This window comes from Aricia agestis, chromosome 20 (genome assembly GCF_905147365.1).
Source record: "Aricia agestis chromosome 20, ilAriAges1.1, whole genome shotgun sequence".
In the NCBI taxonomy this organism is placed as follows: domain Eukaryota; kingdom Metazoa; phylum Arthropoda; class Insecta; order Lepidoptera; family Lycaenidae; genus Aricia; species Aricia agestis.
Window position 1 is genome coordinate 3,038,227 of NC_056425.1, and position 18,875 is coordinate 3,057,101.

An 18,875-nucleotide genomic window follows, 5' to 3' on the forward strand; every position below is an offset into this window, starting at 1 on the left:
GACTCTGTAATTACGAACCAGTCTTAATTAATTAATACCGTAAGATTTTCCGCAGGACTAGCAATGGTTAGTTACGAGTTATCATCATTTAATAAACTGAAGGACTGTGATTAAATAATTATGTAATAGTTATTAGGCTAGTTGTTATTGTAATTCTTCACTACATATTATAAAACAAAGTCGCTTTTTTCCCTCATGACCTTTTGTTCCCTTTAATCTTTAAAACTACGCAACGGATTTTGAGGCGGTTTTCTTTAATAGATAGAGTGATTCAAGAGAAAGGTTTATATGTATAGAAACATTTATTAAATAGTGGAGAAATACTGTTATTTTTGAGGTTTCTAATGTGATGTCGTTAATAATTACATTTTTTCCGCTTACATTGCAAACGCTGGCTGAACTCGAACGAGATTTATCAAAATAAAGTATTGTACACAATAAAAAAGTTCTACAGAAAATTCCGCGATGGTATACATATACCATCGCGGAATTTCTATCATCGAAGAATTCTATCTCTTATGGATATCCCACAATAACAGTTTTTTATTATTTACTTTTTACAAGTCAATATTTTGTCACGGCGCCCTATGTTACCTAGCTATTACAAAAAGATTCATAAATAATGATTATAGTTAGGTGAAGCAGGTAAATAATAATAAACAAATATTTAGTCATCTGCCTGCTTTGTTTAATTCATATTACAATTTTACTTTTACAATATTAGTGGTTTCGGATAACAATGGAGGATCGACTCACGGGCCACGGCGCCCCTCTTGCCTTTCCACGGCGCACCAGGGCGCCGCGGCGCACAGTTTGGGAACCCCTGCGCTAGTATATAATAACCAGATAACGTCCGCAACTCCGTTGCGCCAAAATTCGTTTATCAACACATCTTACCGTACATTTTTCCGAGATAAAATGTATCCTATGTCCTTTTCCGAGACACAAAGTATCTTCATACCAAGTTAAAACGAGATCAGTTCAGCGGTTTGAGCGTGAAGAGGTAACAGACAGACTACACGGACGCTTTCACATTTATAATATGCTTATAGATTGAGTGGCGTGTCCATTCTTTGTAGTAGGCCTACCGTATCTCTGTAAGATACAATCTTAGATACAATACGTCTTCTTAATAGTGATGATGAAGCAATATGTTCGCTTTCTAGTGTATTGGCAAGCTGACAAGGATCTTGTAAGTTGTATAGTACTTGTAGTAATGTATATTGTATAGGGCCTCTGACTTGACATCCAATATACGCGTGATACAATAAAGATTAAAGTAAATTATACGAGTATTGTTTTAATGAAGTGTCTAAGTCTAGGACATATAAACAATAGGCTACTTGACCTATATTCAATTTCATTGAACAAATGCATATTTCTAGTAGAACTTGGCCTAGGAAACCGTATTTCACCCTTATCATCAAATAAAAGCTTATGATTGATAAATAAAGTCGATTTGAAAATTTGATTTGTACCAATGATATTCTACTTATACAGATATGTTACGTCCATACTATTTTCCGGCTTAAATCTCTTCCGAACAATTTTCAAATTCAAAATTGCAGACATTGACAAAGTTGACAGATAAGTGAAACAAACCATACGAAAAACCATTTACATAAAAGAGACAGTTCTATTTTAAACGTCGAATCGTATCGCTGTCTCTTCTTCGCCTGAGCTATGACGAAAATTCGATTTTTCCAGATTGTTCGAAAAAATAATTGAAAATTTAAATAATCGAGGTATTTATTGCAATCAAGACGAATGTGGTAAGAGATTCCATGTGTTTTGTTTACTTTCGAGTCATAATTGGTACATTTTCGAAACACGCACGACGTCATTTTCAATTTATTTAGGTAAGACAAGACGCGGCACGTTCGTGACTGCGCTCGATGCAGACTAAACAACAGACGGCCCAATTGGGCCGTATTTGAAGCTTCACAACGCGTGCGGTAGTAACATATCTGGTTTGAGTATTTCATCATTGATTTGTACTGACGATATCGCAAAACGATACTTCCGATTTAGATGTGACGTCATCAGACTCGTAAGTTAATATCTTTAATTTATAAGTAAGTTTATTTGTACATAAATAATGAGAATAAGCCTAGAAAGATTTGTAAAATATATTTTGTTGAATAATTCAAATAAAACATCAGTTTTATATATTATCTCCATTTATTGTGGACGGGAAATGAAATGGCCAAAACTTTTCCCCAAAAGTTTTCAGCATTACAAATGATTTCTAATTTCTTATTTAATTATTTTATAATTTTTGGGCACTTTTAGACACATACATTTAACACATTAAAAAAATTTCAATAAATAAAGTATAAAATACAAAAAATATGACGTCACACTATGGCGGACAGTGTTGTGGACAGTGTTTTCGGTGCCATTTAAAAGGCATATTTTTCAATCAAGATTTTTATGGGTTTCTACTGTTTAAAATATTAAAATATTAGTTTTTTGGTGAAAATGGATGATCAAGAAGCGATTAGCATGAAGAAAAAAAATTGGTCAAGTAGCCTATTGTAACAAAACAAAACTGATAATGCTTTAGGATGTGTACAGGTTCCCTTGTATAGAGTTCACTGTGAAAGTAGCACCGCTGAAAGAGTAACTATTTTATTGAATTATTGAATGGAATGGGCTTTATGCTATTGGCATATTATAACACGAATGTTATAAGTATAGAAGGTGTAACAAAAGAGATAAAACTTGAAGGTATGTTATATGTATCTGTTGGCTAGGCCCGGCCAAATTATTAATTCAATTCAATACGTGGGAGAGCCATGCTTCGGCACGAATGGGCCGGCTCGACCGGAGAAATACCACGTTCTCACAGAAAACCGGCGTGAAACAGCGCTAGCGCTGTGTTTCGCCGAGTGAGTGAGTTTACCGGAGGCCCAATCCCCTACTTTATTCCCTTCCCTACCCTACCCTAATTCCTTCTCATCCCTACCCTCCCCTATTACCCTATTCCCTCTTAAAAGGCCGGCAACGCACCTGCAGCTCTTCTGATGCTGCGAGTGTCCATGGGCGACGGAAGTTGCTTACCATCAGGTGACCCGTTTGCTCGTTTGCCCCCTAATTTCATTAAAAAAAAAGATTTTCATTCATAGTGTTAGTTAGAACAATATGTCATTATTCTAGTGTTAGTAAAATATAAAAGAAATTGGAATTACATTACATATTGTTAAAAATTAAATATATGGGAACCGGGCTATTGGAGCATGGAGCTGCGCCCAATGCTTCAACAACATGGAATCCCACCTGCTACCCAACATATTCAGGAGTCTGTTTGGACTGTTTTGCACACGCGACCAGAGCGAGGCACATCTCTTTCTAATAATTGTCTGAAATTATCAAGGTCTACAATCTGCGTATAAATCTATTTCTCTGATAGTACCATCGAAGAAATTGTTTCATAGGCAGTTGACGGACCTACGTCAATTGGTCGGATAATATCAAGACAATATTAGCTATGATATGTCAGCTACACTTAACATAGCTCGACTGAATCAACGAGGTTCGCAATCTGCAGCTCATGAATTTCTCTGATAGTACTACCTACTTACTTATTGTTATTGGCTGGTACACAGTCTGGACTATCGTAAGTAGGTTAGTACTGTAACGGGGGATGTACTTGGCTAGCCACCATCACGGTCGCTCGACTGTGGCAGCATCCAATTATGTGCTTCGTGATAATAATTTAACCGAAGAATATAGGGTATCCAGTTAATATTCCGAACTACATAAAAAACAGGATGGATATTAACAAATGTTCGGAATCATACCACCTGCAACTTTTCGCCATCGTCCCACGCGAAAAATATACCATCCTCATCACCTTGATGAATGGCAGTCTTCCACGGTGCGTTTCTCGCGTAACTTTCTGCCGCGCCCTGTAAAACTCTGGAACGAACTGTCACCAGCAGTTTTTCCGGACCTATATGACCTGCAAACCTTCAAGAATTCCCTCTTAAAAGGCCGGCAATGTACCTGCAGCTCTTCTGATGTTGTGAGTGTCCATGGGCGACGATAGTTGCTTTCCATCAGGTGACCCGTTTGCTCGTTTGCGCCCTCATTTTATATAAAAAAAAATAAAAATCTGTTATCAATATTAACATTGACTTGGATTGGTGTGTCTGTCTGTAACCTCTTCAGGCCCAACCCGCTGAACCGATTTGGCTGAGTTATGAGGATACTTTTGAGTCTCGGGACAATGGGGGACAAGGACATATGATACTTTTCGTCTCGGAATCCCGTGCGATAACGAATGTTGGCGCAACGGAGTTGCAGGCGTCTTCTTGTAATTTAATAATCTAAGAAGTTGATTCCTAGGCAGATGGCGGACCTAAGTAATTTGGTCGCGTTAAGTCAAACTCATCCGACCTATCACAGCTAACAAAAATTGACATAAGACGACTAAACGACGTTATTCTGTCAACTGCCTAGGAAGCAATTTCCTCGGGTATATCTATATTCTCTATACTTCAATTGTCCCTTTGTCCCCAGTGTCCCCAACCCGCGCGACGAACGGGAACAGCGTGCAAGCGTCCCCGGCACGCGAGCTGTCCCGGGACACACCTGACTACCAGTACGGGCGGTTCGACGCCAGCGCCCTGCACATTGCACACGCGCTGAAGCAGACGGAACTCCAGAAGGCGTACCATCGGCCGAGGGAGAAACCCATTGATTGTTATTTGGTGAGTTTTTAAAATTATCTATAGACACTTTACACCATGTGAAAATGTTTTTACCGACTTCCAAAAAGGAGGAGGTTTTATGTTCAACCACAGCTTTGCCGTTTGTGGATCGATTTTCATGTATAAATAAAAAAGCATCCAAAGGCTTCACACCACCAGTTCACACCACGTCAGACTGGTCCTGCGTTCTCGAGGAACTTTTATTACGTTTACGAAATAGAATATTTTGTTTACATAGACGATATGGGAACCAGTTTTGGTAGACGGTTTTATTGAAATATACCATCAAGGTGTATTTTTATAGTACCTAAATGTGCGCAATACGCAAGGAAACGTTTCTTTGTTGACAAAACTTTCGACCTAATCAGACCCAGGAATTACTTTTTACATATCTTTTATGTCCATCTATTAACATGACGTATGGATAATCCATATCAAGACATCATTAGGGTAAGCTGACACAGAGATGTAGAATCTAATTGTCAAGCAAAGACAAAATAAATAATAATATACAGTCATCATAATATGTAAATCTTTCTATAAGTAAGAGTTACTCTAAACTACAATTTATAAGCTCGATTTAAATTAAAGCATAAACAAAACATAAACAAGGAGAAAGGCATAATTTAAAGACTATCGGAATCGTAATGAAAGTACGCTGAGCACCGCAGCCTTGCAAGGCTGTGTAGGTACTGTGTAGTGTGTATGTACATTACAATGAGGTCACAAGTTTTCACAGTGGATATCGACTAGGGTCTCTAGTACACATTGTTGTTGCCTACACAAAATTTTGCCTAGTGGGCAGTGGCATACTATTTTGTAACGCATTTCATTATTTACTTTTATACAGAAGAAAGTTTTTTATTCAATGATTTCTTAAGTTCACGCGAGTATCACTCATGATATTATAAGGTTGAAACACTTACGGATTTTGTCACGGAGCACTTTTATTAATCCCGACGTTTCGGCTGCTTTACAACGGCCGTGGTCACGGGTGGACTGGCACTCGTAAGTGTTTCAACCTTATAATATCATAAGTTTTTTTATTTGCATTAAATTATCTTTGAAAACATTGAACTAAATTCGATCTTGTTTGATGCTCATGGGCTTCTTTTATTGTAGAAAAATGCCCAGAAATACACTAGGATACTCCACTTTTTAGCCTTTAGGCGAGCGGTGCCGCAACTATACTATGAAAAATACAAATCGCTGACTGTTCGACGGTCGGCCTGACTGTTTAACGTAAGAATTCCGTGGAATCCTAAACGCACTTTAACAGAAAAATTAAAAATGGTTTTCCTGATTATTCGTAAGCAAGCAAAACAATTCTGTATTCTTCTAAGTTCTTATTCTTGAGCAATATATTACTATGTGTAAAAGAACTAAGAGATTATACTTAAGTGTGTATACCCCTTAGATAGAGTTTTGAAAGAGCATTTTTTTCGTGATTTGTATGGGCAAGCACCCCAGCGACTTGAATTTTTCCCTACAAAATTGAAAAAAAAGTTACTCTTTGAGTGTTGCTACTTTTACTGTGAACTCGTACAGAGGGGATATTACCTTTTGGTTTTGCTATACCCAGATCACAATCTTGATGATATATCGGAAGATTCGCTAACATTCCTACCGTTGTTGGCCAGAACAGATCGCGTGCGCTCCAGGAATGTGACGTGTGGTATAAGTTACAGGAGATTCTGTCTAGATCGGCTCTACTCAACCGCGGCCCGCCGCCGGGACTTTATCAGTGGCCTGCGTGAAGTTCAACCATTTTAAAATTCACGCCCACGAGCAAAATAATGCTTAGTCGTCGTAAATGTCATGATTTCTACTTTTAAATTGCTAATTTTGAAGCACGTTACGTTTTTAAATCTTAAAAATTTAGATTTACAGACTCAAAACGTCATAGGAACTATAATCACAGCTCAAGCAACGACTAAATACGATTAAAATACTATCTAAAATATACAGATATATTATATATACAAACTTTAAATATAAAACTATAAAGAGAAAAACTTGCCCAAGTCGTCCCCATCGACGACATACGACTAAATATTATTGCTTATCTATTGTCTAAATATCATGAAAGAAGAGTGAAAGACGTAGTATTGAAAAATTATATCAAACATTCAGTGAATTTTAACTATTAAATATTATATTGGTATTTTGTGATTTGTGAACCATTCTTTAGACCTCTAAACGTAATCGTAAACTCAACTTAGATCTAAGCTTCCTCAGCTTTTCTCTCTTTTAGCTATTATAAAAGTCTGGATTGGTTTCTTTGTTCTAGAATCTAGAAAGTTTACAATATTTTGCTAGGGGGCTGTCTCACTACTACCACTACGGGCGGTTCGACGCCTAACCGATAAGTGTCTGTGTCCTTGTTCCTTAAATGTAGTCATACAGTATTTAAAGTCAAAACTTTCACGATAGTCTCTTATAACTTGTACCACACGATATCAGCTGTCATTACACGGGGACAATTACGGCATTCGTTATCAGATCATCTCGTCCAATAACGTTTTCAGATTTTCTCATATTTTCTACTAATTGTTACTAATCACATGATAATTATATATGCTTCAGCCCCTAATCACGAAATATCCAAAGGCAACATTGGCAGCCACTTCCGTGTCTAAAGAGTAATTTTTTTTTGGTATTTTACCATAGCGCCCCTAAGGCTATACACCTCAACCTTTATTGTCAGTATTTCACTTGTTTACGTTATTATGTTCAGTGTTTTCTGTCTTCTTGTACTTGTGTTGTAAACTTTGTTTCTTTTATTTTGTATTATGAAGTGTTAGTTTAGTCGGTATTTCGTAATTTTTAATTAATTTTATTTATAAACATCACACACATTAATCGTGAGTCGTGACAAGTGACAGTTATCGTTATAAATTCAAGTGTCAAGTGTCAATATTACGTTAATGACAAATGACATTTGTTTTTTTTTTTTTTTTACCTTGATGTAGCAATGTGTATGTCATATAACGGCTGTTTTGTTTATTTTTCTTTGTCATTGTTTGTTTGTGATGTCAAAAGACTCAGTTTCCTAGTTGTTTTCCTTTCTGTAATAAGTGTTTTTTACATGTTAAGCACACGGACGTAAAAAAAATTTTTTTTTTTTTTTTTTTACGTCCGTAGTTAAGCAGTTTACAAAGTGGCAAAATAACAAAAATGACTGTATTGTTTTATATATATGTAACATATTTAACGGTCAGTTGGCGGGTGGTACAAGCATGCAAAGTGCAACACTAAATTAGTTATTTTCAGTTTTAATTAAATAATTATTAATATTTATTATTATCAATATTATTAAGTACTTATAGTATTTTGTTTTATATTTATTATTATTTATTATCTTTTCATTTTATTATTATTTATATATCCATGTCCGAAAGTGATTCATTTTATTCTGCCAATGAAACAAGTATATTATCTGATGATGAAAGTGCTAGTTACACACTAGGTGAAATCTTACACCAGAATTTCAATACACAGAAAAACGGCGCTCTTAACATCTGTCACATAAATGCCCAAAGTGTACCTAGTCACTTTAGTGACATTATCGAAACATTTTCTGGGAATAATGTACATGCCATCCTGATTTCTGAGAGCTGGTTCAAACCTCACCTTTTGTCCACGTCATATGCTCTGCCTGGCTACGTCCTTATTCGAAATGACCGAATTGGCAGGCGAGGCGGAGGGGTTGCGATTTACCTACGGAGTGATCTATCTCATAAAATAATAGCCTCTTCTCCATCTGACGGTTCTTCTGCAGCAGAGTATATCTTCACTGAGGTGCTCATCAAGGGAGCCAAATTGGTTCTTGGAGTAGTCTATTGTCCCCCGTCTGTTGAATATGTTTCGGAGCTAGAACCGGTTTTGGAGACATTGAGTTCGGAATACGCACATCACGTCATTATGGGTGATTTCAACACGAACCTTTTGAACCTATCATGTCCTCGTTCCCAAAAACTTTCCCATTTAATAGAATCGGTCAGTCTTCATCTTTTGCCACTCTCCGCTACTCATCATAACATTATCAGTGATGATACCTGGCTTGATCTGATCCTTACCTCCAATCCGTCCTTAGTTCAAACCCACGGACAATATCCTGCTCCTAGTTTTTCCCACCACGACCTAATCTATATTACCTATATCCTTAAACCACCAAAACCATCTCCTAGAATTATTTTCAAGCGTTGTTATGGGAGGGTTAATATGGAACAACTAAGAATCGACGCGACTAAAATTGATTGGGAACCATTGTATGATGCACCTACCATAGATGATAAGGTTTCGGTCTTCAACGGAATTTTGGAAAGACTGTACGATTCGCACGCTCCTATAAAGAAAGTCAAGCTCAAACATCCGCCAGCTCCTTGGTTGACTTCTGAAATTCGAGATGCGATGAGGCGTAGGGACTGTGCTTATAGGAGATTTAAAAGAAATCGAAGTGTTTCCAACTGGGATAGCTTCAAGAAAGCTAGGAATCGCTGCAACCAGATGATACGTAATGCTAAACGCCGCCATATTTTCGAAAACGTAGCTTCATTATCCCCTCCTAACATTTGGAAATTCCTTGGAACTATTGGTATAGGAAAGTCGCAAGAACTTCCGGAACTACCCAGTTCCATTAGCCTTGACGACTTAAACCTACATTTCTCTTCCACAGCTTCACTAGATGACCACACAAAACTCCAGACCATTAGTTACCTAAACGGTTTACCTCGTCCCAATTTAGACCCTTTTCAGTTTTCTCCAGTTGCTTTAGACGAGATCGATAAGTCCATTAAGTCCATAGTATCTAATGCCGTAGGTTGTGATGAGATTAGTCGTCGCATGATTACCACCATCCAAGATGAACTTCTACCTGCCATCTCCCACATTATAAATTTCTCCCTTGTTTCCTCTGAATTCCCAAAGTTATGGCGCAAAGCATTTGTTCGCCCGCTTCCAAAAATCCCCAATCCCACTGATCCTTCACATTTTCGTCCTATCTCCATCCTTCCCTTCCTATCAAAGGTTCTCGAAGCTTGTGTCCATAAACAGCTGTCCGGGTTTGTGTTCAGAAATAATTTGCTTTCTCCACTACAATCGGGATTCAGATCTGGACATAGCACAACCTCTGCTCTGTTAAAAGTTACAGGCGATATAAGGACCGGTTTTGAGAACTCTTTGATTACCATCCTAGTGCTAATAGATTTCTCAAACGCGTTTAATCATGTCAATCATGACATACTACTGGCAGCACTTTCTGGACTTCCGATTTCGTCTGAAGCACTTACTTGGATTTCCTCCTATCTTCGTGGTCGTCAGCAGTCGGTACGTACGCAGAGCTCATCCTCCAAGTGGCGCAACCTTGACGCTGGCGTTCCACAAGGCGGTATTTTATCTCCCCTACTTTTCTGTATTTTTATAAATTTACTCACTAAAAGACTTCATATTGCGTATCATCTGTATGCTGATGACCTGCAGCTTTACATCCAGGTAGGACTAGATCAGCTAACAGCAGCAATCGCAGAAATAAATCAGGTTTTAAGAACAATAAAAGACTGGTGCGATACTTTTGGACTATCTGTAAATCCCTCTAAATGCCAGGCAATGGTGTTAGGTAGTCCAAGATATTTATGTAAAGTAGATATAGGTGCACTTCCACCTGTTATCTACAATGGTTCTGTAATTACTTTTAGTACAAGCGTGAAAGATCTTGGTTTACATATTGATTCCTCTCTGACTTGGCAATCCCATATTTCCAATGTATCCAGCAAAGTCACAAATATCCTACGATCCCTTTATCGGTTCAAAAATTTCCTTCCGACTCCGATTAAGACCTTGCTGGTCCAGACCCTCATCTTCCCTATAATTGACTATGGTGACGTGTGCTGTTTTGATCTTAGTGCCGATAAGCTCAATAAACTCGACCGTTTGTTTAATAATTGCCTCCGATTCATATTCAACCTTCGAAAATACGACCATGTTTCCTTGTATCGCTCCAAGCTACACTGGTTACCAGTACGTCAGCGCCGCTCTGTGCGGGCACTAAGTGTGTTATATTCACTGCTGCATCATCCCAATCCTCCCGAATATCTCGCCCCTCACTTTCAATACCGTTGCAACAGACACGATTTAAACCTCCGATCCACTTCAAATCAGCTTTTAAGCTGCCCATCCCATAAGTCTAGTTCTGTCCACTCTTCTTTCAATATCCAGGCTGTTCTTCTCTGGAATGCTCTTCCTCCGGAAATCAGGATGTCAAAAACCAGAGATACCTTCAAGCGCAGGGTGCGTGACTTTTACTTGAAACAGTTGGCGGACTCTTAGTTTTCGTATCATTATGTGGTTATATTTATATATTGTATATATATTATAATTATTAATAATAAGTATATTGTATATATAATATATTACATTATATTTATAGTTAAGTATATATAATATTATGTATAATTTATTTACGGTATGTATTTTATTTAAAGTATAGTATAATATGCAATAATTATGTATTTGATAAGTTAAGTAAGTATAAGTTTTTCTTTCTTTTTCCTTTTTTTTTTTTTGTAACTTGACTGGCACCTACACAATTTTATTCCTGTATCGCCCAAAGGTTGACTGGTAGATAATGCCATTAGGCATTAAGTCCACCTTTGTACTTTTTTATGTGCATAAAGTTTTAAAAAAAAAAAAAAAAAAAAAATTATACGGTCCATTTGATTGTACACAGGAAGAGCTTGTCTAATTTGAAATGACGCGCCTCACGAGTCACGACTTCACATAGTTGATAATATACAAAATGAAAAATTTTGCACTGGGCGCGTCATTTTATAAGTTAAACTAGCCCTAATTTTACTGGCATGTAATTTAGTTGAATTTAATCCTTTAAAAATACGATAAACCCCGTCTTTAAGATGTTTGCTAAAAGCTAAAATAATAACAAAAATTAGTGCAACATTATAGCTAGAAATAGTATTTTGCTATTAAAATTTATAACACGCAAAAATTATAATACTTTGTACTGTCGGAGAAGTTGATTCCTAGGCAGATGGGGGACCTACGTAGTTTGGTCAATTAACATTGAACACAATTAACATTGAATTGACATGACCCGACCAAATGACGTTGGTCTGTCAACTGCCTAGGAATCAATTTCCTCGATGGTACATATGCATTCATAGACCTGCATAGTCTTTGAACAAGCCTACATTACTGATCATAAGCAGGATCTTAAATAAACTAGGTCACTACATATTGTTATTTGTTACATACAATTTATATTTAATTTCTTTAAATCGGAAACGTACTTTGACTCTTCAGGTATTATGATCCATCGGTAGTTGTATTACATCAGGCTATGTGATTGTTGGTTAGCCTCCTGTTTCTTTAAGAAATACAATTTCAAGGCAATGAATCATACAAAAATGATGCCATCCAACAGCCTTATAAAGTTTTATGTCATAAACATTTCTTTGGAGTTCTGTGAGGACGTATTTGGTCAGGTGGACGAAAATGGGGCGCGTAGGCTCGATGGCTGAGAATTAAAGCCATCATAGTACATATTATAAGGCCAAATATAATATAATAGTTATATTTAGATGTGAACTCAAATTATAATGCTTTCAAAAACAGCTCTATTCGTATTTCAACTTGACTGAAATTAATATATCCTGTCATCAATTCTCTATCATGAATACCCAATGGTAAAGTTTTTTTTTATGAAATATGGGGGCAAGCGAGCAAATGGGTCACCTCATGGAAAGCAACTTCCGTCGCCCATGGACACCCGCAGGGAATAGGGTAATAGGGGAGGGTAGGGAAGGGAATAGGGCCTCCGGTAAACTCACTCACTCGGCGAAACACAGCGCAAGCGCTGTTTCACGCCGGTTTTCTGTGAGAACGTGGTATTTCTCCGGTCGAGCCGGCCCATTCGTGCCGAAGCATGGCTCTCCCACGTTACTATACTAATATTATAAATGTGAAAGTGTGTTTGTCTATCCGTCTGTCTATCTGTCTGTTACCTCTTTACGCTTAAGCCGCTGAACCGATATTACTGAAATTTGGCATGGAAATACTTTGAGTTCCGGGAAAGGACCTATCCTAGTTTTATCCCGGAAAAATGTACGGTTTCCGCGTGATAAATAAATTATGGCCCAACAGAGCTGTGGGCTAGATGACTTAGTTTCCACTAAGGCAACAGTTTTAAAATGGCTTCGGCATATCCTTTTTTGAAATTCGACTGATAACCCAAAATGGCTGTTCTTATAAAAACATACTCAATATTTATTTCCTTTATTCTCGAATGGCCCAAAATAATCGACAGACAGCTCAAGAAGCTTGTTGAATTATACATTAGCTGTAGCTTGTATTGCTAGGCTGTATGTCCTTGTTCCTTGCCCGGTGAAAACCGGAGCTGACAGTCGAAAGCAGGACTATCGGTTGACAGCTGTCAAACGGCTGTCAGCGAAAGGTTTGGCGCGAAAATCCCGCTTTCAACGTAGAAAACGGTTCGATTGCTATATTTGAATTTCGAATGGTAGAGTAGAACAGCTCTATCTGATATTAATTATCCATTGAAATAGTTAACCTTTATAATGTAGAATAAAAAAAGCTATGCGTTTCTCAAGCTGTATTGTACTAAATTATAACTTTTTGGAAAACGATCTAGAACATCAAGGGCGAAACCAATGAAAGAATAACAGAAAGACAAACTTTCGCTATAATAATATTGGCGCGGATCTTCGACCACTGTTATGCGCTAAAGAGTAAAGACTAACAAAATAATAATTCTAGACTACGAGTATAATCAACTTCTTAAAAAAATTCATATAAATTGGTACAATAAAACGTCTATCAGTGGTTGAGCCGGTATTGTAAGTTGTATACAGATTTCCATAATAAACACGATTGTTAATACCATTCAAATTAATTTTAACTAATATTCTGGCTGGGGATTCTTGCAAATTAGTCATAAATAAATCTTAACATAAAATGAACTTTTTTATGAAATTAAATGCCAAAAATTACGTAAAATAAATAGTATTTTATTTTAGACTAGATGACGCCCGCAACTCCGTTGCACCAAAACCATAATGACGTAAAAGGGTCATATAATCAGCTGTTATGATTCACAACTATTTTACCTCTGCCAGGGCCATAACAGCAACAGAATAAGGGATACTTTGCAGTATCCGCGATAGCTGGTAATGTAATTGTAATGGGAGTCAACACGAAAAATCAGTTGGCGCATTCGCAACTGTTTTACCTCTGACAAGGTCTTTATGTCATCTGCATAAGGGTTACATTAGAACTGGTAATGTAATTTATTAAAAAAAACTAATTTATTGCGCGGGTACCGTACCCTTTTCCAGGATAAAAAGTATCCTATATCCGTTCCCGGGACTCTAGGTATCTTCCAAGTTACCTTCATGCCAAATTTCAGCAAAATTTTTTCAGCAGTTTGGGCGTGAAGAGGTAACAGACAGACAGACGGACAGACAGACAGATAGACAGACAACAGCACAATATATTTTGGATACGACTTATGCTTTAGGCATTAATTAAATAAGAACTTTTCTAAATAACCACAACGGGATTACAATTGAAATCGAGGACCAAAATTTGTTTGCTAGGCACAAGTACTATTTCAGCAGGCTCTGCAGCGTACCTCAAAGATTATAAGATAGTAAATTATAAAACACTTATATCATTTACAACAACAAGATACACTCAATTTAAAATTACGTTAGAAAGTATATTAAACATTCATTATGAGATCACATCGATACAAAATTTTATGCAAATGCGACAAGAGATTGTACTCATTAATATTTTATGTGTGTGTGTGTGTGTGTGTGTGTGTGTGTATGATATAATCCGGATCAGTGAATGAAGAGGTGGGCTGCGGCCTTGCGCCCACTTGTCGGCCGGCGCTGGTAAAAGTGAAATTACGATGTAAACTGTACTGATACTATATTTTGAGAGTGCAATACGTAATAGTGATATTTTATAAGGAATTTCACTTGATATTAATTAACAGATTACCTATGAGCGCGACTATATTTTGCTATGCCCACGAGCCATCATGATATTAGTCAACAAAACTTTATTTTCATAGCAAAAATTTTACTACAGTGGGTTCAGTGGTTTTGGCTTGTAGAGGTAACAGCCATACCGTTAAACAGATAGACAGATGGACTTTTAGATTAAGAATATAATCAGTAATGTATTACGTGCTTTCGGACATCACTATTGTATTTTGTTCTGAGGTCTCCAACTTCTTTAAGAGCCTTATACAGTGAGTTCAAATAGTTGTCTCTACGATCTAGGTATCAATTATCAAAATGCTTCAACTCCCAAGCGGTCGAATTTGACCGCCAAAACAATCGATTTCCAGGAATTCACGATCGAGGGATTAGAGGTAATATTAATCTAGATTTTACTATTTGAAGTGTTTTGAGTAGAAATGAGAATCAGATTTCATGAAGATGCATGTAAGAAAAAACATTAGTGTTGACTCATGATGTGTACTTAGTCTATTAAAATTCACCACAAGGTAGGTCAGTTTATAAACGATGTTATGCAAATACGCGACAATGACACAGGAACTCGCAATATCGAAGACCTCACACAATACTGAACATGCATAATTCAATATGACAACAACAACAGTTGCAACAGTCCCTTAACAACATAATAACGTTACCACATTGTTCGTTGCGTTGTGGTTTCTCAACTATTTGATAATATTCTGAATGTAGAACGCCATGGATTGGGATTATCTTGATACCAGCTGAGCTAGTTAGTCACATGGGAACTGTACGTTTTGCATGACAACAATAATTACCCCGTGCACTAATGTTGCATTTAAATAGTAGCCGCGAAGTATCCTCGTTAGTTTCTTCAATGAACAAATAGTGAACAAATTGGTCGTGCACGTAAACCGGTCCACAGTGCGCCCACGCTAAACGACCACCGTGTCTTCGGCCCACCGAACTGTTATAACATGTCATATACAGTAGTGTAGATATACGTTCCCGTCTTCTTGAAATCGAACTCATTCAATACATAGGTACAAGTTTTAGGTAAAAAAAAAAAATTTATATGAATTTATCAATGATAACCAGTAACAAAATATTTAAATAGAAATTTGTTGAAAAATGTACCGTCGAATTAGCCATTGTGGAGGCCCTAGTCGTTCCGATAATTGGCGACTTATCCCTCGCCACATTCACCGATGCCGTAGAGGTACCAGCAGCCTCACGGGCCGCCCCCTTGCGATCCGCCGTTAATGGCGGACCGCAGGTGGTTTTAGTAAGAGTCTCACATACTCCCGGGGTGATTCAGCTAACTGAGGCACATCCCCAACCCGAGGCACCCATGATGGGTTTCCCCTGCGCATCAAAAAAAAAATACTGTGAAACTTGCTTGTTTTCTGGATGAATAATTGCTATTCATGTCAACTGCAATTATTGACCTTAAAATACTGTCACCGTAGTACTGTATTTTCCTGATCTTAAAAGCTTAAAAAAATAATATGCAAGTGGTCTGGCATATTTTATTTATACTGTGTAATAACCATTATAGCTTATTCGGGTTAAGAAAACCGAGGAAATACGAGAAAATATTGGTTTAACATTTTACTCCACATTTTTGTCAATATGTCCTAGAGGCAAATGAAAAGCTGATGATGTAATGTAATTGCTGAAAGGTATAAAAAATGCTTTGAGTGCATTGAAAGTGAGAGTTTGTTAAGAAATGACAAAGAATACTTTTTGTCACTGAAAAAGGCACGGTTCCCGAGTGCTCACCGAATTTGGGCGCAACGGCCCAGCATAGGAGGCTATAATGTTTTGTTCATTTTGTTAAATCGTTCTTTATTCTTCTTCATTTTGATTGGTTTGCATTTATTTAACATGGTTTTCATTTACGAATGTGAGTTTGACCGTGGGACCTTTTGTTGGTGAGTTACGTTTATATTTGGGAATGGGTACGGACAAGATAACACACATTGATAATGATGTAAAGTGATGGTCATGCTTTTTAGTTCCCTTAATTATAAAGTAGTGAAAAAACTCACTTTAGATGGAGAACGAGAAAAGAGTTGGGGACATAATTCTCATATTGTCGCTTTAGCTTCAATCTTAGGTTGTGAGTCACAATTGAAAATATCAATTGACTTCTACGTTTCTATGAAAAATGCCTCAACATTATGAATTTGCCCATACAATGATTTAGAAGTAAGTTACTCTTTCAGCGCTGCTACTTTAACAGTCATCTATAAAAGGGACAAATACACACCCTGAAGTATTTCTCTTAGTTTTTTTACATCCTGTTTTATAATATTATACAAGTTTAATATAATAATACTAGCTGTCCCGGTGCACTTTGTGTCACTTTAAAACCATCCCTGGTCTTCTACGAATATTTTAAGACTAAAATTAGCCCTATCCGTTCAACCGTTTTCGAGTTTTAGCGCGACTAACACATTTGAAAATCCATTTTTATATATATAGTTAATATATTTAAATTTCAGTTGTCAGCTAGTGTACCTCTAGTAAACGGCAAAGGCGCCATATTAATTAATATAATATTAAAGAGTACGTGCTTAAATAGATTTCTGATAATGATAATTTAATATAAAATATATGATTACTTAATATAATTAAGCATTCTAGAAATGTTAATTTAGTTCTTTCACCAATTGCTGTAAATAATAATTATGATGTACTTACCTTTGTAGATTGATATAGTATTCCAGAGTGGAAGACGCTGGGAGCTGTGTCACAGTTTCAACTAGTACAGCTCCCAACGCTGAAATCACTGATCTCGTATTAAAATTAAATATGCCTTATTTATAAGCTTTTCAATGTACATGATTTTAAATAAATAAATAATAATTATTATTATTACAATGTAAACTTTACTGCGTGGCTCGGCGAATTTTTTTATTTCAAATATTAATTCCTCTATGAACGACGTTGCTTCCGTATACTGTACACAGCTTCGCAATGGTGTCTATCATAGATATCAATTAAAGCCCAACCTAGGCTATTAAAGATCTTACATTACCTTCACGTTTTAACATTGTACTAACATAGTACGTCAAGAGCCTACCTCCATGGCTCACAATATGCCGTGGGAATAGCGGTCGGTGTACCGTTGTTGTTGTTCATACGAGGCAAAAACCGTCTTACGTAAACCATTGAATCATCACTCGTGTCGTTAGCTCTTACATCGATCAATGGCTTTTGCTGTATTGGCTATTACTTAACTGGGATATTCTTTTTTTTATTTCAAATGCAGCAAAGATCAATCAAAGATTTTATGTACTCTTACATCGATCAATGACTTTTGCTGTATGGGTATCTTAACTTGGATTTTCTTTTTTCCCTTTATTTTATGTACTAGCTGTTGCCCGCGACTTCGTTCGCGTGAACTTCAGTTTATAGCGCGCGATGTCAACAAAATTGGTGTCAAAACTCAAAAGCTTTTATATAAAAACCCTGGTACCCCTTAAATCAAAACAGTTGTGCAGTGTGCACAGTGCACATAAGTATTTCATTTTTTTAAAGTAAACTTTATATTTTATGCCAAATTTTGAAATGTAAGATGATACCACCTCTTATAGAAAGACGTTTGAGCAAGCGTCAGCGCAATGTAGGAGACACACGGCGCCATCTATTATGAATTTTTGGAACTAACAAAGTAGCCTATGTCCTTTCTCAGGCTTTAGACTATCTGTATACAAAATTTCATTACAATCGGTTCGGTAGTTTTGGCGTCAAGGCGAGACAGACAGACAGACAGACAGAGATACTTTCGCATTTATAATATTAGTATAGATTTCTCACAACTGTACAAAAATATACATGATTAGGTAGTCTGTAGTTTGCAATCGAAAACAGGAATGATGCAATATCCATCTGAGACAGAAATAAATGGAAAAAACTTTGTACTGACATACCCACTTATAGTAACACAGTATATTAAAGTATACAGTAGTGTAAGTTATGTTCTTGAAATAAAATTCGCGCAACACAGAAACAAGTTTTACGACATGACGAGAAAGTACATCACTGTAATAAATTAAGGGAGATCGCAGACGGCACACTTTTTGTGTGATCGAGTCTGCGGCGCACATACAGTCTGCATGGCCGCGCC

The 18,875-nt window shown here is 36.9% G+C and overlaps 1 protein-coding gene across 1 annotated transcript in view; it reads left to right on the top strand.

The window, feature by feature from the left end:
* LOC121737211 (hillarin) overlaps positions 1-18,875 on the top strand; it is a 68,314-nt gene that overhangs the window by 25,494 nt on the left and 23,945 nt on the right. Inside the window, exon 4 of the mRNA XM_042128817.1 lies at positions 4,525-4,715. Within this exon, the coding sequence (XP_041984751.1) occupies positions 4,525-4,715 (191 nt within the window). The remainder of the gene's footprint in view (positions 1-4,524; positions 4,716-18,875) is intronic.